The sequence below is a fragment of the Carassius auratus genome, chromosome 37 (genome assembly GCF_003368295.1).
Source record: "Carassius auratus strain Wakin chromosome 37, ASM336829v1, whole genome shotgun sequence".
NCBI classification, from domain to species: domain Eukaryota; kingdom Metazoa; phylum Chordata; class Actinopteri; order Cypriniformes; family Cyprinidae; genus Carassius; species Carassius auratus.
Genome location: NC_039279.1, coordinates 852,856 through 878,391, shown reverse-complemented (window position 1 = coordinate 878,391; position 25,536 = coordinate 852,856). Strand labels below are relative to the sequence as shown.

General features: G+C 37.9%; 3 protein-coding genes across 4 annotated transcripts; 1 reads left to right on the top strand and 2 right to left on the bottom strand.

Annotated features, from left to right (window-relative positions):
• Window positions 1-623: 623 nt before the first annotated feature.
• Window positions 624-7,010, bottom strand: LOC113055799 (Usher syndrome type-1G protein-like). The gene is made up of 4 exons (XM_026222162.1): window positions 6,758-7,010; window positions 3,304-3,754; window positions 2,235-2,801; window positions 624-1,228 (listed from the first exon to the last, which is right to left on the bottom strand). Exons 1-4 carry the CDS (start codon window positions 6,919-6,921, stop codon window positions 944-946), a joined length of 1,467 nt encoding a protein of 488 aa, XP_026077947.1. The 5' UTR covers window positions 6,922-7,010; the 3' UTR covers window positions 624-943.
• Window positions 7,011-7,950: 940 nt separating this feature from the next.
• On the bottom strand, window positions 7,951-17,744 carry LOC113055784 (protein HID1-like). Of its 2 annotated transcripts, none has more exons than XM_026222148.1 (19): window positions 17,595-17,744; window positions 16,780-16,929; window positions 16,041-16,211; window positions 15,400-15,513; window positions 14,873-14,979; window positions 14,020-14,133; window positions 13,668-13,920; window positions 13,032-13,088; window positions 12,736-12,876; window positions 12,482-12,572; window positions 12,225-12,376; window positions 11,794-11,872; window positions 11,547-11,711; window positions 10,739-10,981; window positions 9,762-9,910; window positions 9,601-9,675; window positions 9,389-9,480; window positions 8,782-8,940; window positions 7,951-8,580 (listed from the first exon to the last, which is right to left on the bottom strand). In XM_026222148.1, exons 1-19 carry the CDS (start codon window positions 17,658-17,660, stop codon window positions 8,517-8,519), a joined length of 2,442 nt encoding a protein of 813 aa, XP_026077933.1. In that variant the 5' UTR covers window positions 17,661-17,744; the 3' UTR covers window positions 7,951-8,516. The 2 variants fall into 2 exon arrangements, with proteins under 2 accessions (XP_026077933.1, XP_026077932.1); XM_026222147.1 differs by having other exon boundaries at window positions 7,952-8,580; window positions 9,601-9,678.
• Window positions 17,745-19,582: 1,838 nt separating this feature from the next.
• LOC113056466 (uromodulin-like) lies at window positions 19,583-25,083 on the top strand. Its single transcript, XM_026223269.1, has 15 exons — window positions 19,583-19,631; window positions 19,726-19,752; window positions 19,786-20,190; window positions 20,570-20,962; window positions 21,076-21,147; window positions 21,318-21,707; window positions 21,829-22,230; window positions 22,304-22,354; window positions 22,840-22,944; window positions 23,068-23,252; window positions 23,517-23,674; window positions 24,047-24,292; window positions 24,374-24,536; window positions 24,711-24,813; window positions 24,906-25,083. Exons 1-15 carry the CDS (start codon window positions 19,583-19,585, stop codon window positions 25,007-25,009), a joined length of 2,853 nt encoding a protein of 950 aa, XP_026079054.1. The 3' UTR covers window positions 25,010-25,083.
• The last annotated feature ends 453 nt before the right edge of the window (window positions 25,084-25,536 follow it).

The following is a 25,536-nucleotide window of genomic DNA, read 5'->3' as shown; positions in this document are numbered from 1 at the left end:
TTGCACTGTGCAACCTGTTTTACTTCCACAGTGTCATGCATTTCAAAGTGAAACAACATTTATTTAGGAAAACAAGTTTGGTGGGACTTGATTTTATCAATCTGCTATTAACTGGACTGGTTTAAAAGTGAAATTCCAAAATGAATTTAAAATGAATGAGAGTTTAATAAAACAATGTGCACGTAACTATTTGTCAGTTATTGAACAGCCTGCACAGTTGTCAGCAGAAAAGCAAAGCCCCTTCACAGAAAGAGCAAATTACTGTATTTTGGGTTTATATTAAGGAACGCATATTCATTCACAAATAACTATTTCCTTAAATTACCATTTGCTGCTTATTGATAGCAAGCAAGGTAGTTGTTTCAGTAATGATGTTTAGGTATTAGGTAGAGTCATGGGTAATATGTGCTCTAAAAGTACTAATAAATAGCTAGTACGAATGCTAATAAGCAACTAGTTAATAATGAATAATGTTTCCTTATCTAAAGTTTTACCGAGAAAAAAAAAAAAAAGAAAAAAAAAAAGCCAAATCATAGATATTTTTTTAAATATCAAGAACATATGCCTGTATAATGTCGCTAAATTATTATTTTGATAATGTAAACATACTTTAAGACTGGGGATGAACATTTAGTAAACAATACAATTATATTTTTTCATAATTACAATTTTGGCCAAATTCCCTGGCAGCATTGCATGTATGCTTTACAGAGAAAGCAATCTTAGAATGTAACAAGCTCAGAGAAAAAGATACATCCAGGTGACAGAAATACTGGAAGACTTGTCCATTCATGGACTCTGCATGAATTACTATCTGTGTGGCATTGTTGAGTTTCTGCCTATGTAAACACAAGGATGCAGTTACATCCCAAACAGCCGCTTATGCAGGCAGCAAGAAAGTACACTAGGTTTTTGAACAGTCAGTAACAGACATACACATACTCTACAACATTGTGTCCTTCATGCCATCAGCATCGTCCAGAGCATTGTTGTGTCTACTGCATGCATCAATTAGTTTTTTGCGAGGTCCGAGTGGGATATGGATGCTAATGAGGTCTTGCTCAGAACACAACAGCAACGCCTCCAGGTCCATCTGCTCTCTATGGAAAATTGAAAGGAAGTCACTCAGTCCCTGAGATGCCAGGAATACTTCTAAAGGACCCGACGATGACTGAAGCTCGTCATCCTCCTCCTCCAAACCCAGGTCTCCTTCCTCCCATGGCAAATCCTACAGGATGCCGCCACATGAGAAAAATTAACAATTATCATAAAGTCACTCTTCCAGAGCTAGATGCAGTGTCTTCTCATAAACTGGTTAGATCAACAGATTCACACTGATTCAGATTGGCACATTTACATCAATTCAGATCAACATTTCTATAACTTACTGTACACTAAATGGCCAAAAGTATCTGGACACTCTGGACACTATATTTATTACTAAAAAGTGCATGAAGTCAAGCATGAAGTCATGCAATTTTCATGGACAACCATTTGTACTAAAATAGAACCCTTTTTGTTCCAGTATGATGTCCCTGTGCACAAAGGTCAATAAATAAATTATTTATTGGTGTGGAAGAACTTCAATGGCCTTCACAATTCCCCTGTCGTAACCCCACTGAACACATTGGGAATTAATTGGAAACACAGACTGTAACCCTGACGGCATGGTCCAGTGCCAGACCACATCTAATTGGGAGCAATTTCCTGCAGTCATGTTCCAAAATCTAGTGGAAAACCTTCCCAGAAGATTGGAAGCTTGGACCAACTCCCTATTAATGCCCTTGGTACTGAAATTAAATGATTCTTTGGGTATCCACGTTTGGCCATTTAGTGCAGGCGTGGGCAACTACACTCCAGGAGGGTGATCGTTCTGCAGAGTTCAACTCTATCCCTAATCTAACACACCTGCCTATGCTTTTCTAGGAAACCTGAAGACTCTTTGGATAGAGGTAAACACTGCAGGACAGTGATTCTCCAGGACAGGAGTTGCCCAGCCTTGATCTGCTGAAAGTTCAAGAAAGCCAATAGTAAGAGTCTAGTCCAGAGGTAGCCAACTCACTCCTGGAGGGCCATCCTGGAGAATGTGGCCCCAACCTGAATCAATCAACTGAAGACCTTGGGAACTTAGCCATCTTAAAACTAATCAGATGAAGCTAGCACCTAATGATTCAGAAAGGAAATTGATAGGAACAAGTGGAATCCATATGGTATCTGCTGATTTTTGTTTGTACCTGCAAGTTCTTCTCTTGAAGACTCAATGAGCTGCCTAAGCTGACCTCATCAAGACTGGGTGATCGCAGCGGCAATCTCCCCCGTAAGCGGACATTCGGGGCTCGTCCCACTGGTTCACTCCCCACCACACTGCCCTCATTCCGTCCCATTTGGAACAACCCATCCGTTACATAATTCCGACGGAATACCATGGTACCGAGTCCTGGGCGGTTGAACAAAGAGTCCCGACCAGAGTCTGTACTTATTTCGGAGTATGCAGCATCATACAGTCCTGGATCACTGAGAGCCCGGGAAACAGTGTCTACCTCATCATCATCATCAGGCCTGATGTCCTGTTTACCAGAAAACATGTTACGGATGTTGAGCCGAGGGCTGGACTGCTGGCGTCGGTCGACGTACGTTCCCTGCTTCAAGAACATGACGTCATTGCCCAACTGAAGACCAGAGAGCGAGCGAACACTCTTTCGCCCATCTTCAGATATCTTGAACGTTCCATCACCTTGCTTCTTCTTCTCAAGTCGCCGCTGAATCTTGGTCCGGCCTCTTGTTGTGGACTGAAGAGTTGCCTGTAAAGAGAAGTTTATCATTGTCATACTTCAAACAAATAGGGTTTCCCACACATCTAGAAACCCTATTTGAAGACTGACTACTGTTAGTGAACTAGCTACTCTTATGCTACTCTAACAAGGAAGCACGTTTTAATTTAGCAAATGCTTTCCAACATCCCAGCACCCTGGGGCTTTGCAAAATTGTCAATAAAGACAGTCACCTACCCTGAACTCCTAAAAACTTACTAAAGTACTACATTCTTATTCAGGGTTGTCCAATCCTGGAGGGCCAATGTCCTGAAACACACTTGCCAAGAAGTTTCTAGCAATCAAGAAGAACTTGATTAGCTGGTTCAAGTGTGTTTATGAAGATTGGAGCTCCGCAGGATAGTGACCTTCCAGGAATAGGTACTTGCTTGTCTATACTGACTTAATGGTTAAGTCCATGAAGCAAAGGTTTTATGTTGAGTGTTGTCAGTTCTATGCCCTTTAGTACCCATGTGAAGCTCAGGCACAGTACCTGTGAGTATGTCATGTTGGAGTCGATGGTGTTGAACTGAGGGATCCTTCGGCTCAGGGTGCTGCTGAAACTGCTGTAACTCATCGTATCTGACGTGTCCATTGCAGCACTCTCTCTCAAGAAATGCTTCTCCATGCGTTCGTGATGCCTACGCTGGAGCTTTTCGCAGTTCTTAATGCGTTTCTCTGCATTACGGAAGGCACGATCCTTTAATTTGCTCACCACTTTGGGGTTGATGGTGATCTGTTTGGCGGCGATAGTGTCCAGATATCGCACACAGTCCATGTGGCTCCTAGAGGCCGCCATGTCCAGTGGCGTGTGGTAGTCATTGTCCAAGCACCACACATTGGCACCAAATGACACCAAAAAGGACAGACAGTTGAGATGGCCATTAGCTGCTGCCAGGTGAAGAGGAGTGTTTCCCCAAATATCACATTTATCTGGATCTCCTCTGTGGAACAAAAGCAACAACAGCGGATCAGTTACATCTAATTTACATTGTTACATGGTCAAAATTATTGGTCGATGGACAAGGGTTTGTCAGTGACTGATACCAGTAATGATATTAAGGGAGCAAGGGTGGCTAATGGCCAATATATAATACAAATTAATTTTGAAAAATTAGATGTTGCCAACATATTTATGCAAAACGCTTTTTTGGCCAATGCCGATGTGCTCAAAATAGCTGATTAATTGGCCTTGCCAATTCACTGATCAATAATTAGTGAAAATATAGGGTGTGTGAATCCATGTATGTGCTCATGTGCATGTCGGAGCATGCATTCATGTTCTGTTGTTTGGCAAGGTGTTGATCTGAATACGTAACATGATGCTTTGGAGCTCTACTTACCCACTGTACCACACATGTACACACACATTATGCAAACTGCTATTGTGGCTTACCTCTCGATGTCATTAAAAACTGTGCACCATTTAATGCATTCATCATCTTCAATGAAAGAGACCTGTTGTATTCATTACCAACCATACGGTTACAGTCAATTCATTTCATTAGTTCTTGAGGCTCTATGTTGACAATTGCAAAAGTGCAAAAACCCATTTACTGTAATTTATTGTACAGCATATTAACCAGTCATCATGGTGTCAAGATTATGTATGTTTGCTATGGCCCATCAACAAACCGAAGTGCAACAGACCTTAATACAAATGCATTGAAAAGATGCTGTGTATATACTCTGCATTTTTAATACACTTCCTGCTCTCAATAAGGTCCTCTTTTAGTCTCAAAATCTAATATCTACACAGGTAAACATGGCAACCATCCTTATCAGAGACCAGCAGAAGCTACCAAAATGATGGTTAAAATACTACAGAGAGCAAAAACGTGAAATCCCGAGGTGTTTAATGGTGCTGACAATCAAGTTAACAAAATGCCAACAGCCAAGGAAACAGGCAGGCGCAAGAGGAATAGCCCTAATTCATCATGTTGACCTTTCACTGTGAACATTACCATCTTTCTCTCTGTCTGGCCATGTGTAAAATTCCTTTCCATTAATGGGAATGCAGCCCTGGACTCTCTTTAGAGACTCTCAGCAGTAAAAAGTTTTGCTCATTAGAAATGTAGCACAACACTTAGTGTCTGTGCTCTAGACACAGTGGAGCCGTGATGCTCAAAAGGGTGATGCTAAGTCTGTTTGTCACCCCCATTATAGATTGTTCCTAGTAGTGGTAAAGCAAAATAATTATGCTCTCAGCTACCAAGAATAGTGCATTACTCAGCTCTTTAAAAACACACACACACCCACACATATATAGCCATATAAGCCACAACATACATATATATAGCTACAGAATAACTTAACTTGGCGTTACATAGTAGCTCTCCTCTCCAAACTCCATTAATTATCTAAAGCCCATGTTTCATAATCCATAATTCAAAACCAACCCCTGATGGATAAAATCAAGTTCCTGCCATACATTTTTCTTGCTGAATATTTAGTTTTACTCAGAAATAGGCTGGAAATAAACAACATGTGTTAAGTTAAACATGACTTAAAAATACAAACCCATTCCGTGAGTGATTTGGAAAATATATGGAAAGGCAAAAAAAAAAAAAAAAAAAAAAAACAAGAAAAAAAAAAAAATCAGTCAATTCTATGACATCCAAATAAAAGCTATAAAAACTATGAAAAAAAAAAAAAACAAAAAAATTGATCCTCCCACCTAAACACAAATTTTGTGAATCATGAACTCTAAACACTAGCTGAGTTATGACTCAAATTGCAGTCGGCTCTCTTTGTGAACATGTTTCAGTAACAGATCTGGTTCAGTCAGAGATCTGGAGGGACCGATGCAGAACACTAATTAGAGAACAGTGAAGGTGTTCACAGAGCAGAACATTTAGCTTCCATTATTAACCTGCTCAGGAGATAAGAGGCAGGTTATTTAGATCTAATTACCCAATGACTTAATAAACAATACAACACTAGTGCTCTCTCCTGAAGCCAGTTCTAGAAGAAGAATAGAAAACTGAGCCATTATTCATATTCCCTCATGATTCAAACACATTTGATGATATTTTCAAAAGAGCACAAAATTATAGAATTGTGATGCAGTTTTTTTAATATGTAAAATAAAATTAACAGCAAATAATCTTGGACAACATGAGAGTGATAAACAAAATGACAACGTTCAGCTAGATTGAGCTGAATGCTTCAGATATCCATGACATAGCAGATTATTACAGCATGCCTTCATCTGTAACTCCTCTATATGCAGAGTTTTTATATTATTATTTAATATAGGCCTTATACTTTTAAGCAGTAATAACAGTTGCAACAGAAAGGCATCACTCAAGATAAAATTGCACTGTTCTCCTGGGTGACCTTTATTTTAATTAGGCTAGCCCAGGACAGTAAATATGCAAATAAAACAATCCAGATATCCATCAGTGAGAGCGGCTGGGTGGAGGGCTAAATTATCTCAATGCAGATGTGATCTGATACAGGAGAACACAGAACTGCCATCATGTTAATGAAACTGTATGCCAAAACATTACATGAACTGAGAAGCGTTGTAGATCACATTAACCATTTAAAAAATGTTTAAACTTAAAATTATATGTTTCAAGTAGAACCAAATAATAATTTAAATGCATTAAAAACTAATAAATAAAAGCAATGTTCATATGCTAAGATTTTCAGATTGTACATTGCCAGCAAAATATATAATGCATTTCTATAAATGTGTTTTTGGTGGAGTCTTGGTTCTTGTTACTATACTATGTATTTCTTAAAAGAACATTTCTTTTAAGAAGAATTTCAATAACAACCGCCTTCTAGCCTTTGACTTAATAAATAAATAATATTATTATTATGTAATTTGGTGTCTGGAAATTTATTTGTAAGTATTGTTTTAGAGAATAAATACATTAATAATTATTTACAAAAAATATATAAATATATTCTACATAAATAATTGACGCATCACTCACCCTCGCGCCACCAGCAGTCTGAGCGCGTCCAGGTTGCCGTGGTGCGCGGCCCAGAGCGTCGGCGTCATGCCATCCTCATCCGGCGCGTTCAGATCTCTGCGCGTCGCCTCTTTCAGCAGGTGCAGGTGACCGTCTCGAGCCGCCCGGTGGTATTTGTCGTTCATGACGGCGGCTGTAACCCCTGTCCCGGCTCACGGACGCTCATTTGGCGTGCGTTGCGACGGCAAGATTTCACGTGCGCTTCCGGCGTCTCCACTCGAGGAACTGCTGGCACGCTCGAGCGGTTGCTATGGGAGGAGTCCTGGAACGACCACGCCCACTTCCGATCAGCGCACACCTGACAGATGAGAACTCGGTGACACATCCTGGTGAAATCACTCTCTAGTATATCACAAGAATGATAAATATTGGAGCAGGATATAATGCAACAATTTGGACGAATGCCAGTTATATTTAAATGAAAACAAAAAGAGCCAGTTGTATATAAAGGAGACTTCAAGTATATATGCATTTGTATAAATATCACCTATTTTATATATTAATTCAGCCTGTAAAATTCTATTACTCTCCGTTGAGGCATCATACATAGGCTACTCCCTGCAGCTGAGAAAATGAATACACAATGCAAACACTAAACTAATCCAATCCAAACAGAGGCAAACCCTGCTGTGACCTCAGTACAACCTCACTCTAGCAGATCTGATCAAACAGATCCAAGATGTGCTCTCGTGGTTGACCACAGCATTATCAGAGGAAGCCGTTGAACACTGTTCAAGGTCTATTAAAAGTGCATGCTGTTTTACCTTAAAGAAGTAGTTTGGTTTAGTTTTGAAGTAGTTATGAACATTTGGTCATTATGTACTCACCCCTCATTTTTTTTCCCAAACTTGTATGAAATTCTGTCTTCTTTTGAACACAGGATATTTTGAAAAATGTTAGTATACGAACAATTGATGGGCACCATTGACTTCCATTGTATTTAATTTTATATTTTCCTACTATGGAAATCAACTGTTCAGAACATTTCCATGAATTCTTATTCTGGACATGAACTACTTCTTTAATCCAAATGTGATAATTATCGCTCCCTCTGATTTTTTGGAGGGAATGACCTTGCAAATCACATTTTCCTATAATCTCTCTTCTTAGCATAAGTCTCATCCTGCATTTTTCTCATTAAATATCCTCTTTTATTCAGAGAGACATAATACATAGCATTGTCTATTCAGAGATTATACAGCATTTTGATTTTAACAAATTTCTGACATATATTGGTTTTGTACAAATGGCATTCAAGAGTTTTTATAATTTTTCTATACATGCAGCATTTCCAGCTTTTATGTGATTAAGCTTTTGCTTCAGTTTATATACAGTTCATTCACACCCCTCCACACACAGAACACTATTACAGTAAAAATAACAAAAATACTATAAACACACACTCCTCTCACTGCTCAGGAGGTCAGAGACCTGAGGGTTATGTGTCCGTTCTCATGCATCGACTGACTCAAGAAGAAAATGAAGCATTATGTTTCAGAAAAAAAAAAACAGGGCAAACTGACTGGGAAGTGTAGATGCATTCATTCGTTTATATACACACACACAACACAACACAACACAAAAAAGTCAGAAAAACAAAACTTTTGATTTTACTGCATTACATTTTAGTGCGAAAGCTTCAAGTTTAATTAAATCTGTGTGAATGTGTTCAGTCTGGAGAGATGGAGACCGTTTTATTGAGTTGATTCTCTCGGTGTCATTAAATTCTCTGGATCTCAAACAGCTTGACATCAGTGTCGTACCAAACAGGAGGATCCTCGTTACTAAAACAAGAAGAAAAAGCCAATGTAATTCTGTTTTATGAGATGTTAGCCACATTTCAACATATAAATGCATGTAAAACATTACACTGATCAAGTCCTAATAAAAGATGTAATACAAAGCATTCGTGTGGCTTTCCAGGCAGTGTAATTTTGAGTAGTTCCCACATTGTCCTGCAGAGGGAGACAGAGCGCAGGACTCACCGCAGGTAGATGATGCCCCACATGTATGTGCGGAACCACAGAGCTGTGCCCTCATTGGCCTGGTACTTGCGGATGAGGATGGGATGAGGAACCGGCAGCAAACCCACCAGAGTCCCGTGCTGCAGAAACTTCAGGATCTCAGACTCGTCCGTCAAACCTCTACAAGAAACAGCAAGAGCATCCGCTCTCAGTCAGGGGAAAATGTACAGTCTAACACTTCCTTTAGGCTTCAAAACTGTAAGACCACATTGAAAACCTGGGATCAAAATATATTTTAACCCTGGCATTTAACAGACTTCTAGGATTGTGAGACATTCACTAATATAATGATATAAAATGAATATATCAGATTTCGAAGCAATTATTCAAATATACAATGCTCTTTACACACCTCAAATCATGCTGAAGAACAGGAACATGTTTTTTTATCATACTATTTCTCACAAAAAATTGTTTACATAATTTTTAATTAAACCATTTGCAATGAATCACAACAGAAGTATTCTTACTAGTGGTCTCAGATGTTTAGGTAATGCCATTTTTGTTGAGTTGCATGTGTAAAACAGCCAGGCTCCTCAGTATTGAATGATAAATATGTATATCTCACTTGTCAATGCAGATTTTCTCCACCTGAGGCACCAGCACCTGCAGGAGTCTCATTATAGTCTGCAGAGGAAGTTTACTCTTCCAGGAGAGGACCTGAAAGAGAGCATGCAGAGATTGGATGTTTCGGAGAGGAAAATACATGTGATTTTCTTTCTTTCAGTCTATATAAGGTGCACACACTCATTGGTCTATACTTGAGGATCTATGACTGACCCAGTCTGGAGTAGGAGTCCAGTCTGATGAAGACAACACTCGTTTCTGACTCCCATCACAATCTCCGGTTTCACTCTTCTAAGTAGAAAATAAATTGTTTTTTATATAACCATAACAAAGTACTGTAGATTAAATGTGAGGGTCATCAGGTGATGCTGTACCTTTTCATCTTCACCTGAGGTCGGCTCAGTGTCTCTGACTCGGGTCTCAGAGCTGTGATCTGATTGGTCGTTGGCTGAGTCACTCTGCTGCAGTGAGAGTGTCGTTCCATCCTCAGAAACCTGTGAGGTTTCGGTTAGTTTATCAATGCCTACAACATATACAAACAAATACAGATTTATTTTAATGCCATTTCACAGAAAGGCCTTTTTTATGGCACGATTAAAGTGATCTTACAATCTTAAAAGTCATGCAAATAACAAAAATTAAGAAAAAATGAAAAATAATAAATCAACAAATAAGCTGTGACATTACTAAAACCAGCAACACTAGCAGTTTCCATCCAAGTAAATCTTGCAAAATATTCCATAATAAAACATGTCCAAATATAACAAATGTTTGTTTGGAGCCAAAATTAGGACTTCCTGGAAAACTGTTATTATTAAAACTTAAAGTATTATTATCATCACTAAGATTAAAATGATTAAAACCGGGGAAGCTACTACGACTGATATTTCCTGCATAATAATTGTGCCTGAGAATGTGCCGATGAAATGCAAAGCAAACACCGTCATGTTATCTTGTGTGGCATGCAGTCAGGTGAGATTTTTGGAAAGGTAATAATACCAAATCATTTTGATGACAGACATTTCAGAATGACTGAAACGATATTTGAGACGGCTGGTTTAGGTACTGTATTTAAATCACATGATCTTTAGTCACATGACTTTCTTATTTTTTTGCACATCACAGAATTTATTCAGTAATTGTGTTTTCAAACTACAGTAGTTTATGCCCATGTTTCTGTTTTGGATGAAGAAATCATCTGCCTCAATTGTGTGCATGTGTTATTGTGCACATTTTAAGATTTTATGCACTGGATACATTATTTCCATCCAGCTTTTTTAATGCCATATCTCAAAATTTGCATAGAAATGTGGATTTAAATGACTACGGTCTACTGAAGGGGGTTACGCACGTGGCATGGCCTTCAAGCTGGCGTTCAGAGTGCCTGTTTGAACTGGTGTGGTTTTATATGGGGCTTCACTACAGGGAGTGTTGCAGGGGTTGTTGGTCTCCATGAAGACGGCATTATGGGTACTGTTGCTCCTGCTTTTCCTCTGCAGGGCTTTCTGGATCGAGCTGACGTCTGTAGGCAGGTTAGCCAGCTGGTGAAAGAGGTTGCGTTTGCGGATGATGCCGTACACCAGGTTAAAGTTACCTGATTTTTAGAAACAGATGAATACAAATGCTTATAAGAATTACAATAAATATTTGAATATGTTTGTGCAGTCTTTACTTATTTTATTTGTCATTTGTGACCCTGGAGCACAAAAGCAGTCTTGAGTCTTTGGGGTATATTTGTAGCAATAGCCAAAAAAAAACATTGTATGGGTCAAAATGATTGATTTTTTTTTTTATGCCAAAAAGATCATGTTCCATGAAGATTTTTTTTCCCTACTGTTAAGATAATCAAAACTTTTTGATTAGTAATATATATTGCTAATAATTAATTTGGACAACTTCAAAGGTGATTTTTCTCAGTATTTTGATGATTTTACTCCCTCAGATTTCAGATATTCAAATAGTTATATCTCAGACAAATATTGTCTGATCCTAACAAAGCTATTTATTCAGCTTTCAGTTGATGTATAAATCTCAAAAAAGAAAAGAAAAAGACAATTAAGGCTGGTTTTGTGGTCCAGGGTCACATTTAAAGGGAGGACTGCCACCATGACTGTGCTGACTGTATTTACAGCAGCGATGAAGCTTCAAAAGCTACTTACCATCAAACTGGTACTGAATGATGTTGTTAAAAACTTCTAGCAAAAAGAAAACCAGGTGATGGTTAACAGGTGAGAAGAACAGGAACCACGGGCTTGAGAAAACCTCCAGCAGATGTAGTAGTTTGTTGGCTGCTACCATAGATAGGCTTTTCAGGTAGGGAGACACTGAAAGAATAAAAGCAGTGATTTATCAGGAAGTGAACATTTATTTATACGCATGTACATTTCCGTGAGGAAACTCGCATACCATTGACTATTATAGTGAGCAGACAGTCATACAGGGGCTGCAGTCGCTGATGTCCACTGGTGATGATCTTATGGAAAACCTGTCAATCAAAAAAAAATGTTTGCATTTTAATGCTCATGCAATCAATTCTTAAATCGTATTAGCTTCACCAGGAATGCATTAACTAAAAAGATGCACACATTAAAAGCAAAGCAAGTTGTTTCTTGCTAATGCATAAACGAAAAATATTAATTAAGGTAACATTAAGCAATTTGGAAAATCGAAAACTTACATTAAATTTGAGGTCTGTTCTTTACAAAAAGGATGCAAAATGCATGCAATTTTGTGCACAAGTCATATGGACTACTTTAATTTAGCTTTAATTCAGTTTTGTTTGTGGCTTTCCAATATGATGCGACAAAGGCACATGAACGTATCAGTGTTCATCTCACCACTATCAGCAGGTCGGCATGAGTCCCAGCGAACACCGAAATATCCATCGGCACTCGCACACTGTATGGTTTATTCAGACGCACCCCAAAATTCCTCTCTCCACTTAACAGCAACAAGATGAACACGCAGATATGCACCAGACCGACACGTGCTGCAAACAGATGCATATCATATTATTTAAATACAAATGTCTCTCAACGTATAATAAATATAAATTAATCTTGTACGTGTAGGAGTGAATGCTCCAGATACTCACACTGATTGGTGCGAGCGTCATTCAGATAGAATAGAATTGGTACCAGAATATCCAGCACATCACTGCTCTTCAACACATAGAACAGGAACTTCTGAAACACAGATATGAAGAAATGCGATTACACAATTCATTTTCTACAAATTACGTAAAAATTGTAAAAATAAATTGTTTGTAAAATAAAACATTTTATATGCATACATTTAATTTAAAAAATACAATAATGCAATAAAATAAATTGTATAAAAAAGTGGCACTTTGTTGAGGTCACAGAGTTTCCAGAAGAGCACCAGCAGCTCCTGATGAAACTGGATTTTCTTGCAGGAATGGGGCAGGTATGTCTGCAGCAGGGGGTTATTGAGCAGCCGGCTGATTCCTCGCAAAATTAAATGAAAGTCCTACAGGAAAAAAACATGCATTTTAGAAATACACGGGTGTTTTTAGAAACATTATGTGAGGATACAGAGTCTAAAGGTCTATTAGATGTGTAAGGTAAGAGTCGAGGGCTGTTGCCCTTGTTTTGGGGCGGTTGTGAAGTGTTTGGGTGTCTTACCTCTTCTCTGTGAATTCGAGACAGGTAGTTTACAAACAGGTTTTCGCTTCTTGTCGTCTGAAACATCATGAGGGAAAATCTGATACTCAACTTGAGCGCATGAAATTCTGAGCGATCATAGTACTGAACACAGGTGAAATGTACAAAAATGATTCTGCTTTTCCACACAAGAATGACATTTTTGATTAAATGTCAATTATTTTTTATGTGTAATTTGTTAATGTTTTATTCAGCACTGAATCCAACAAAAAAGGACACATTTTGTATTTACTATGCATTAATCGTGCTTACAGTATCATGCATGTTACATTGCAGGATTACTGCATGTTTAGTTAGAGTTATCACCTCGTAAATAAATAGTTTTTGCATTTTTAACTAAAAATTAATTTTAGGATGTCATCATAGCTGACATCATGTTTCAAACAGAATGTTCCCTTAACATTTGCAAAACATTTTTATAACAAAAAAAATAACTTAATGGATACATTAGCAAAATATTCAAATAACTTTCAAACCTTCAATACGTTAATTTTTTTAAACGTTCAGAGAACATTCAGAAATGAAACAATCTTAGAAAAAACATTCTTAGATTATTTAAGCTGCGATGCTATTCTGCACAGATTTGTGTCTTGTTACCTGGCATCCCTCAGCAGTTGTGTTCTTGTTGTAATCAGCAGAACAGGTGTCAGTGTTGTTGCTCAGGTTCGGGCTGGTGTTGGAGTTATCGACCAGCTCTTGATCTAATGAAACGATCAGAGTCTGAAGCGCCAGCTCCGCTAGCATCCCTCTCTGGTCAGAGAACATCAGGTGATTGTACGGGACGCCGTACCCCACCGGATCATACGCACATACCACGTTAAGAAGAGAGGTGAAGAGCGGCAGGGCATGTCTGACAGAGAGAGAGAGAGAGAGAGAGAGAGAGAGAGAGCGCAAACTTTAACTGCTGCATCATCAACGTATGACAACAAATGAGAGCATGTGTGCTTACCGGTTTTCTCTAGAGCAAAAGAACGAGACCCAGGGGTTGAGTGTGTGTGTGTCAGATGGAGACAGGTACATTTCTTCTGAGAAACACGTCAATAAAAGCTTCAACAACTCTGCCCTGAGAGTGAGGAAAAGAGAGTGAAAGGCATAGAAAAATAAATCAAGGATGCAATAAATTGGTCAAAACTGAGAGCAAAAACATTTATAAAGTTGCAAAAGATTTCTATTTTTTTTTCCAAACGCTGTTCTTTTGAACTTTCTTTTAGTTAAAGAAAATGTGAAAAAAAAAAATCTTTCAAGGTTCCTAACACTTTAAAACATGTTTTTAACATGAATAATAATTAAGTTGTTTCTTTTGCAGAAAATCAGCATATTAAAATGATTTCTGAAGGATCTCGTGACACTACAGACTGGAGTAATGAAGCTGAAAACTCTGCTGGGCATCACAGAAATACATTACTAAGAAATAAATTATTTTGAAATGTACTCAAATAGCCAATAAAACCAATATTACTGTTTTTACTGTATTTACTGTACTGTTTTTGATGCATTAAATGTAACTTTAATGAGCATAAAATACTTAGTTTGACCCCAAACTGTTTTTTTGTAAAGTGCAACCACAAAAAAAAAAAATACATAAAAAAAATAAGAGGAGTTCTTCAACTTTTAGAGCAGAGGTTGATTGACAGGTGGGTAGGCGGTCCTAAATGTTTGTCATGGACACAGCAGGATAGATCAGATTTATAATACAGATGTAATGCGGTCACATGCAAACTACTACCAGTTGTAAAGTAGGTCAGAGTGTATAATTAGCACATAAGAGGGACAGGGCAGTATTTAGCGGCCGGATCTCTGACCTGTTGGAGTCATGGGTGTGATTGAGAGGCGGAGTCTGAGCAAATCCAACACCAGCTTCCCAGATGAACTCACAGCTGTCTATGGACTGGATATCAGAAGGCCCATCCTGAACACACACATAACTTATGTCGATAAAATAAACTGTATTCATTTATTTTCCCACATTTAGATGGACAGAAATTGCGTTCCCTCTTAGGGTTTCCCAAATTGGTGTTCGCAGAATCACACAAGGAACAAACATACTGATTAAATATTTACCCTAAACGCAGTGCAAGTTGATTTGGATAAAACATATCTGCCAAATGCATAAGATGTAAATGTAAATGTACATGAACTGTATGGTGGTTTTGCCAATTTTATGTTTCATGTAATGTTCTAGATAACATATTAAAACATGAGCTACTGCTGGTCACTTCTACGTCATTCTCATGGACTTAAGCAGGTGTTTCTCGGCCAGAATAAGTAATATGAATCTGATGTTATCAGTCAAAAGCTCTGCCAGATTAGGACAGATTGAGAGGGTTACCGCACTGGTCCTGCTGTGGCTCTCCACAGTGAAGTCAGGACAGAAAAGCAGATCAGATATAGCTGTGAGGAGAGACTCCGCCAGCGGCCGTGTGCTCTCGTCATCGCTTTCATCCTACATCAACACAGAAACACACCAAATCAGTCCGTCGTACAACAAAGAAATCATGTTTTTAAATCACAAAAGCAGGAAACTCATGCATTCCATTTTTTTTTTTAAACAGTGCAAACTTCAAGACTTCAATCTTGTGTGACGAATTTGAGAAGCTAATGGCTTTCTTAAGAGTTTCACTCACACAATCCCTTCATTAATACACTCATTCTGCTCCCTTCATCTCTCTAATCACAGGATATTTAATACGTTGTCGTTCTTTGAGAGAGACACAATCAGAGCAGTGTTTAGGCTGGTAACAGGAGACCGTAAAAATGCACAGCAGAACAAACGCTCTCTCACACAAGCTGCTCATGTTTAAGTTCGTGCTAGGCAAAGCTTTGCTGTGTATCTTCTTAAAACCTGCTTGCACAGCTCGATTTCAGCGGTGATGTTCTGGGAGTGCGTGCAAAGATTGCATGCTTTACTCGCATTATCAACAATTTGGAGAGCTAAGAACTTTAAAAATGAACTTCCAAATGTCCAGTTACCACAGTCTTGCCCACTTTTGGTACAGTGGACCAGAAGAATCCACGCCAGTCTGGATCCTCGAAGATATACGGCAGAATCCGAGTCAACAGACGAATGCAGCTCAGTACTGTCTGCCTGTCTCTCTCACACACACAGCCTGAGTCGGCGTTCAACACGAGCCTTTCCACCGCCTGCAAAACACACACACACACACACACACACACACACACACACACACACACACACACTTGTTTTCCAAGCAAAATATATTCATTTTAGTTGCATAAACGTTCAACTTTTCATGCTGCAGTGGTTCATCAATATGCATGCATATTCATGTTTATCAAAAAAATTCAGTCCCAAAACATAAATGTAACATACGTGAAAGAGACTAAATATACAATGCACAAAAAAAAGTATTTTAGAGACAAATCTGATTCACAGAACAAATAAGAATCATGAGAATCATAAATTGTCAATATTTTCCTTTAAATCTAAAAATAAATTAATGATGTGTATTTCAGACACATTTCCAAAATATGGTTCCTTTACTAATAACAATGCATTTTTTTCTGATATTTTTCTATGCTAGTCAAAGTCAAAACAGACTTAAATGCATGCATGTTTACCCAAGAGTCATATTATTAAAGTACAAAACATTTATTTTGTAGTACATCATAAGCCCCCTCCCGTGCTGAGATCACATGACCATATTTTTCTCATCATTAACCTTCACTATGGGACACAGGCTGTGTGTACCTTGTAACAGAGGGTTGCCAGATTGGACGGAGACTCCTCTCTCACTGCACGGATCTCAGCAGCAGGAACCAGAGCAAAAATATCCTGTGAAGTCAGGTTGACGTCAGTCCAGAACTGGTCCCAGAACACATCCTCAGAGGCCTCTACGGGCTACAAAATCACACAAGGGTGCATTTTTAAAAGTCGAAATTAAAAAAGGATAAATGCATTGAGATAAGATAGTGACATCTTCAGTCTATAGACATCTTCTCCTGTATCTACTTTCATTATTTCTCAAAAATGTGAAACTTCTTTACGGTCCTAAATGCTTAATTATCTAACAAAATATTATTATTATTATTATTATTATTATTATTATTATTATTTTTACCATTCTTTGTTTTAGGAAAGGGTGTTGACAGAATCATGGCGATTAATTAATGTAAATCCCTCATAAACACAACGTTTTTACTGAGAAACATTAAGCAGGTCAGCTTCAACTTAACAATATGAGCATCAGATGTAAACGTCAATAAGAAACGAGAAAAGCATGTAATTAGAACAAACATCATGACTCTTGAATGCACACAGCTGTCATGTTTAAAGTTTTTGATTCTCTCTTGCATGGGATACATCTTAATAAAATGATGATTACAAACTTAATTTAATATTAAAAGAAAGTTTAAATGTCCAAACTTGTATAATATTATTAGATATTATTTGAAAAAAAAAAATGCACCAGGCGACAGTTTTCCATCTGCTACACTTTAACAGCGCTTCTGAACTAGTTTAACCCTACACAAAGGCTCGTAAAAGTCAAATAAAATAAGCCCGACCTGTGTTTTGGTTGTAAGTTGTATCACCGCTTTTCTGAAGTTCAGTTTGGAGTCTGAATTACCCATCTCGCTCGGATCTGTCCACCGCGCACCTGTAGCGCAGGTGAAAACGACGCCACATTACCAATCCTATAGCGACGAAGGCGAAGCTCATGAATATTAATTACGCTGCGCCGACGTTGACGTCAACCTTGCTGACGCATCCAATCATGTAATGTATTCATATTTGAGATTCGTTGATTCGCCTGCTTCCATGGCGCCCGTTTCAAACGTTAGCCAATCAGATTGGGCAACTGAGAGAACATCCCGTTACGTCATGAATATTCATGAGACAAGGCTTTTAGCCATAGTAGAAATCGTTTGTTCATGACCAGGATGCAAGCAAAGTCTTTTTCCGGGTGTGTAAAGTAAATGTTTGCTCAAGGATTACTCTTTAGATGTTGAATGCCTTAAGCATTAACTTTAAGCTGCTTCTTTAAAGGCGCGGCCTGCATTGAATACAATGGACGATGTCCTCAGAATAAGCGTTTCCTTTATTAGTCTGCGATATGGCATAAGATACTATGATTCATGTACAGTATAAACATACAGTAAACACACAATGATATTTTCTCTTTTCCCAGTGGAAGTATTTTTTCTTGAAGGTGTTTAACATTCTAAGTGAAAAACCACCAGATGTTGCAGTGTTGGTCATTGCTTTTTAATAATAATGTTTAGAAGTACAAATATTCCATGTTATCTCATTAAATTTTTAGCTCACGAAACCTGCTGCCATTATAATTATATAAGAATTAGACAAATGTTTTTATTTGTTTTATATGAAGATTAACATTGTTTGGTAGCAAATTACTCATTTAATTCTTTCATTTTACAGTGAAATTTTGGGTTTTTAAAATGTCATTCAGATATTCACATATCAAAAATGGCAAAAGAAGCTGCCTCATATGACAATATTTGGCCAAATATTACAAGCAAATTTTGTTTAAATGCACATCATTTTCAAATCCAAAATTCATTCAGAAAATATGTACATGCTTTACTTGGAACAGTCTTGTTTACATTTACATAGATAAAGTTTTACATGTGTTCATTCTTACTGTTTATTATTCTCCAAAACAATTTGTATCTAATATCACCCAGCATTTCCTGTCTTTGTTTCTTTGATGACCAGTTGATTAACCAATGGCAACTCTGGTCTTCATAGAAAAGTTTTTTTTCAAATGCATCACAATATTTTTGCACAATTGGAACAAGATAAAATACATATTTATATGCAACACAAATCAACTGTAAAAATAACATTAATTTTAATATATCAGTTATCAAGTATGTTATTTAATTTTTTAATATGTACACTTGTTGCTAAGAATCACGCAGGAATCTGATCTGATTTTAGGTAAACATATTAATTATTGTTTTCACTGTAATAACAGAGCAACCAGTACACAACAGAACTGCACAATGTAGTAAACCGATTAAATGGCAAGCAAACCATAGCTACAGTCTTGCATAACTTTCAAATAAATTAAAAACTGGTTTAGGTTATTGTTTAGAGCTTACGCTTGGTTCCAGTAAAGGTCAACCCACATGTATTAATAAAGGCACTGATGAGATCGTGAGAGCTGGAGATCATCATCACTGTGTTCAGCTGCTGAAGAGACAATCTCTCTGAGTTTGCTCTGCAGCAGCATTTAACCTCAGGTAAAGTTATTTCTCAAAATTTTTGTCACTTTTTTTTTTCTTCTTGTTGTATGATTTATGGAATAGATGCAATTAAGTTTCTAATAAATTGAAAAACTGACTTGGACTGAAATAATTTTATTATGCAAGAAGTATAGTGTGAAGCAGTGCGGGACAATGAATGCAAGAACGGTAGTTTACAGTAGTGTCAAGTTTAGTAGAGATTATACAAAAGTTTTTAATTGCAGAAAACCACAACGGATCATTCAGAGTCAGGTTGTTTTGTTTTTACAGGTCATTTGGTCATAATGAGGTTTCTAATCTCACTTTTTGTTTCACTGCTTCTGCTGGTTAATGGTGAGTACATTTATAAAAGTTGTCAGATTTCTGTCTCTTAAATGTCAGCTGACTGGAAGCTATATTAACCCATGCTTCAATTTTGCATCAACAGGTGAAATAGTCAATGGACAAACTTCAGGTACAACAAAATCCAACCTACAACTCCAAGCAGAATCAACAACTTCCAGCTCTGATCCCTGCTATGATTATAACACTCTTGATGAATACTGGAGAGACACACGACAAGACGCGTATCAGTACTATGGACATGATGACACTCTTGTTGAATGGAGTGGCTGGTATCGGCTGTATCTGAAAGGAGAAAGTGCTCAGATGTCTGAGTGGTGTGTGAGTTACGTGGGATGTGGTGGTTATACTGGACTGTATCTCAATGGTTCTCATCCAACACTTGATGATGGAGTGGTAACCCGTGAAGTTTTGGGAAATTATATGTGGTCTAGCCAGTGTGACAACTACACTTCCACCTCCATCCAAGTCAAAGCCTGTCCAGGAGATTATTACGTCTATGAATTTGTCAAACCCAACATATCAGCCTCTGGACCTACATACTGTGCAGGTAAAAAAACAATTACAAAACTAAATTTTAAAGAGAATTGTGCCATTTCTGTTGAAAGAAAATTGGTGATGATGTTACCCAGACCATTCTTGTACCATGCCTGTTCAGTCAGATCCATGTTAAACATATAGTCTTGCTCCAAATATAACTTTACTTAAACCAGAAGTTGTTGTGTTAAAATTAAGTTTAGACTGTTTTGAAAAACTCAACCTAGGAATGGCCGACTTGAATTTAAAGTGAGATAGGGGAACGTATTAAAGAAAAAAAAAAAATATATATATATATAATTCACCTGCAATGATATTTATACTTGTTATTTATCTCTTACACAAAAAGTGTTTGAATGCATAACTTAACATTTCTCTTTTGGCCATGACAGTTGTTTTCAGCAGCTTCAGCAGTGATCCCTGCTACAACTATGAGTCTCTGGATCGTCCCTGGAGAGCCAACAATGAAAGTGGAGATTACATTTGTGATGAATCTTTCTCCTGGAATGGCTGGTACAGGCTTTTCTACTATGGAATGAACATCCAGATGCCAGAGACCTGTGTTAGTTCATACAGCTGTAACACAGGCATCAGTCTGGTACTTAATGGTCCTCACCCTCAGATAGAGGATGGAGTGGTGACCAGAGAGGTCTGTGGTAATTATTATTATTGGAGCGGCTGCTGTAATTACAAGACAAACCCCATCAGAGTGAAAGCGTGTCCAGGAAATTACTATGTCTATGAACTTGTGAAACCACAAATTGGATGTTCAGGATACTGCACAGGTAATGTGCTTTGTCTATTTTTCTCTTCCTCTTTTTCTCTTACTCACTCTGTCTTTCAAAAATTTTTAAATTCCATAAATTGAATTTATGTCAAGAATGTTCTCCTTTTTTAGATGTCAGCACAATTTCACGGTCAGTTTCCTCTGTAAGTCCAGATATAATTACTGGATCCAGCATTACCTCGAGTAAGATCTATCTATCTATCTGTCCGTCCGTCCGTCCGTCTGAATTTTTTTTTGCCAGTGAAAGTGAAATCACATGTTTGTTTGTTAATGTGTTTGATTAGTTCAGATTTGCACTTGTAAAGTTGCTCATTGAAATATAACGGGTCTGTTTTGGTTTCTCACTAACACAGATTATGACGCGTGCAATAACTACAACATACTCGACAACCACTGGAGAAGCACACTGAATTACGGGTATTGGTATGGTTCTACAAATGGACTTGATGACACTCGTGTAGAATGGGACGGCTGGTATCGACTCTTCATTGATGGATCAAGTGCTCAGATGCCTGAGTGGTGTTTTTATCACATGACATGTGGAGGTTATAGTTCTCTGTATCTTGGTGGCTCTCATCCTCGTCTGGAAGAAGGAGTTGTTACTCGTGAAGTTTACGGCTCTCGCTATCAGTGCAGTTACTACAGATCTGAACCAATCCAAGTTAAAGCTTGTCCTGGAGATTATTATGTCTACAAATTTACCAGACCAACTCTTTCAATCCCAGCTCCTGTATATTGTGCAGGTATGTTCTTTGTATTTTATATGCTTTTATATTGAGGTTTTCATATTATTTCTGTCTTGGAATAATTTATTTGGCACTCTTTCTCTCTCTCTTTTTATTTTTATATATTTTTAAATAATAGTACCTTTCTCTACCCTAATCATCGATCCCTGCTACACTTACACCAGTCTGGATGAGCCTTGGAGAGCCACTGACAACTCTTACTATAATAACAATTATTACTATGACATGTGTGATTATAATGTGGAGTGGAATGGCTGGTACAGGATGTTCTACAATGGTCAAAATACTCAGATGACAGAATCATGTGTTAATAATGGCATGTGTGGCACTTATTACCCACTGTCACTCAACGGACCTCACCCACAGCTGGAAGATGGAGTGGTCCTCCGTCAGGTCTGTACTTCTTTATGGGGTGGCTGCTGTGATTACACATCTCACCCTATAAGAGTCAAAGCCTGTCCTGGAAATTACTATGTTTATGAGTTTGTCAAGCCAAAGTTTTGTGGAGCTTACTGTGCAGGTAGATACATCTAACCACATACACTTTGTTCACTATTGTGGGATTATATTTTGGAAATGAGTGACATTAACAGAAATCTTTCTCATATCAGATGTCAGAGGCCTTAATGAGACATCAACCACTGGTAAAGTACTGTTCGGTTTCACTAATATGCTAAAATCACTGATATTTGTAAAATGCAATTTATTTCTGAGATGCTCCGCTGTATTTTCAGCATCATTCCTCCAGTCTTCAGTGTCACATGATCTTCAGAATTCATTCTAATATTCTTATTTGATACTCAAGAAATATTTTTGATGATTATCAATGTTTAAAACAGCTGTTCTGCTTCATATTTTGTGAAAACTGTGATAGTTTGATATTAAAATAACTGATCCCAAACTTTAGAATGGTAGTGTATACATTTGTGACATGTCTTTTCATATTTTGAGAAAAATGAGTTTTCCACTCTTTTATACACTTGGATTAACTTTATTCTTTACTCTTGGATTAAACTTTTTAATGAATAAATCAACCTCAACAGCAGTCAATGGCCATATTTGTAACAGAATAATTGTAGTTTATACCCCTGTCAATTTATTTGATTCATTCTTTGGTTCTCTCCTTCAGAGCCCTGTGCTGAACTCAACTGCACAGAGGATGAATGGTGTGGAGAGAAAAACGGCGTCTATGGCTGTTTGTGTTACGAGAACCAGACCATATCAGATTCTTTTGGTGAAGATCATTCAACTACAAAACTTTTAAATATAGTTTTATAAGTAATTATTATTATTATTATTATTATTATATATTGTTTTGTTTATTCCAACAATGTTTTGGATGATTTTTTTCTCTCAGACTTCTCAGAAAGCTGTGAAAGCAGCTCTGGCTCCATGTCTGTGTCTCGCTGTCAGCTCTTTGAGGCTGGTTTTCCAGCTGACGTCTTACACCTCAATGATCCCAGCTGCAGAGGAACAGTCCGGAATGGCAGAGTGGAATTCCATTTTGATAATGATGAACATATCTGTGGCACAAATCTTCTGGTAGGATATATTATGAACATGCCTGTTAAATGTACTATTATCTCTTTGAACGTTTGATAAAAAAAAAAAAAAAAAAACTCTGAAAGAACATCCTTTTTATCATACCTGTGACTTAATGTTGATTTACTAATGCTGCTCTTGCTGTAAAATTTTGCATGTAAAGAAATTTTTAGGCAAAGCTCTAATCAACAAACACTTTAGATAGTGGTCGAGGAGTAAAATAAACAGATTGACATGTTTAAATACTATTTCTGTTGCCCACAGGCCAACGGCACCCACTTCATCTACAGTAACTATATTCTGGGGACACCGAGGTCAGAAGGTCTCATCAGCAGAGAGAAAATCCTCAAGCTTTCTTTCAGCTGTGCTTATCCTCAAACACAAACACTTTCCATGAATGTGGAAATCAATCCACTGGAGAGGTGGGACTCTTTTAAGCAAGAAAAAATAATGCACAGTAGAAAAATGTGTAAATATTTTTTCTAAGGAAATATGTACTGTATGCTATGGTCTTCACTGTTGTTTATACAGCACTTTGTACAATGCATATTATGAAAGCAGCTTCACAGTGTTAAACATGAAAATAGTGTGTCAGTAACAATGTAATTCTGTTGTAAAGCAGTTCTAAAATGATGGCAATGGTAAACAGTCAATTTTCTTTTAAAGACAGTTCAGTTCTCTGTGCATAATCTCTGTGTCTGTGCAATCGAATCGATAATATTCTAAAAATTTCTAAATATAGATTGAGTGGAAATCCTGTTTTGTTTTTTAATGAATCTTGAACATTTCACCAGCATTGTGCACAAGACTCTTCCCGCTGGAGAAGGCAGATATCAGGTTCGGATGATTCCATATGAGGATGATGAGTTTACTCGGCCCTTCACTGGTAGAGTGGATGCAGAGCTGGACCAGAAGATGAATGTGGAAGTGCGTGTCGAGGGGGTTGACAGTCGTCAGTTTGCTCTGGTGATGGACACGTGTTGGGCTACACCTGTGAATGATCCTGATTACAGTCTCCGCTGGGATCTCATCCTCACAGAGTAAAGCTGTGCTGTTTCAGGATAACCTGTGAAACTTTGATTTGGATTTGATTTGTTGATTGTCATTGTTAATATTCTCAGGTGTCCCAATCCAAATGATGACACAGTGGAGCTGCTGCAGAACGGCGTCTCGACATCCAGCCGTTTCTCCTTCAGGATGTTCATCTTCACTGCAAACTCCACTAAACTTTACCTGCACTGCGCTGTTCACCTGTGCCTTCTGTCAAGCAATCGCTGCTCAACGGTGAGTTTAAAAGTGGATCAAACACTATATAGCATCAGACAATCTTCACCTTTAATGTTTATGGTGCTGAGGTTAAAGAGTTGTTAAAACTACTTGTTTTGGCCGCCCTCTGCTGGACACTTTGTGCACTACTGTTTATGTTTTCTGTGGTTGTTCTTCTTTTTTCTCTTTTAGGACTGTAACTCTGAACATCAGTGGAGAGAGCGCAGGTCTCTGGACTTCCATGACAGTGCTTCCATATCCCTGGGTCCTCTGATGTTGTCTGAAGGGAACGCAGGTGAACATTTCATTTATCTTAATTATTTGTAAATAAAGGTTAATAATTTATTTCATAAAAACATTTCATTGCATTATATTTCCTGTTCACAGAAAAATGGATCCCAGAGCAAGTGAACGTATCGGAGGCTTCTCGTCTGTGTGCTTCTCTGATGCTGTTACTTGTTCCTCTGATGAGATTCCTGACCCTTTTTTAGTTTATTTCCAGAAAATGTTTTACATTTTACAAGTATATTGTCTAGTTCCATAATAAAGATGCAGCAAGAGATTTTTGCCAAATGATGTTGATATTTGAAAGCACCAAAACAAACATGCTCATACCCCAAAAGGATCTCGCCCCTATTTTGATAACTCTGCCCCACACGAATGTTCACAACACTGTCAGTGACAATGGCAGAATCTGCTATGCCTACGGCCACAGCATATTCAAGCAAAAGCCAACACAGAAAAGTTGTGTTAAAAAGCAAAATCAACGTAATACACTTATCAAGAAGACAAGGTCCTATGGTTGCAGGTTCGAGCATTGTACCAGGAGGAATTGTGGGTGGGGGCAGTGAATGTACAGCGCTCTCTCCACCTTCAATACCATGACTGAAGTGTCCTTAAAAGGCACCGATCCCCCAACTGCTCGCCGGGTGCCGCAGCAAAGAAAGGCTGCCCACTGCTCCAGTGTGTGTGTGTGTGTGTGTGTTTGTGTGTGTGTGTGTGTGTGTGTGTGTGTGCA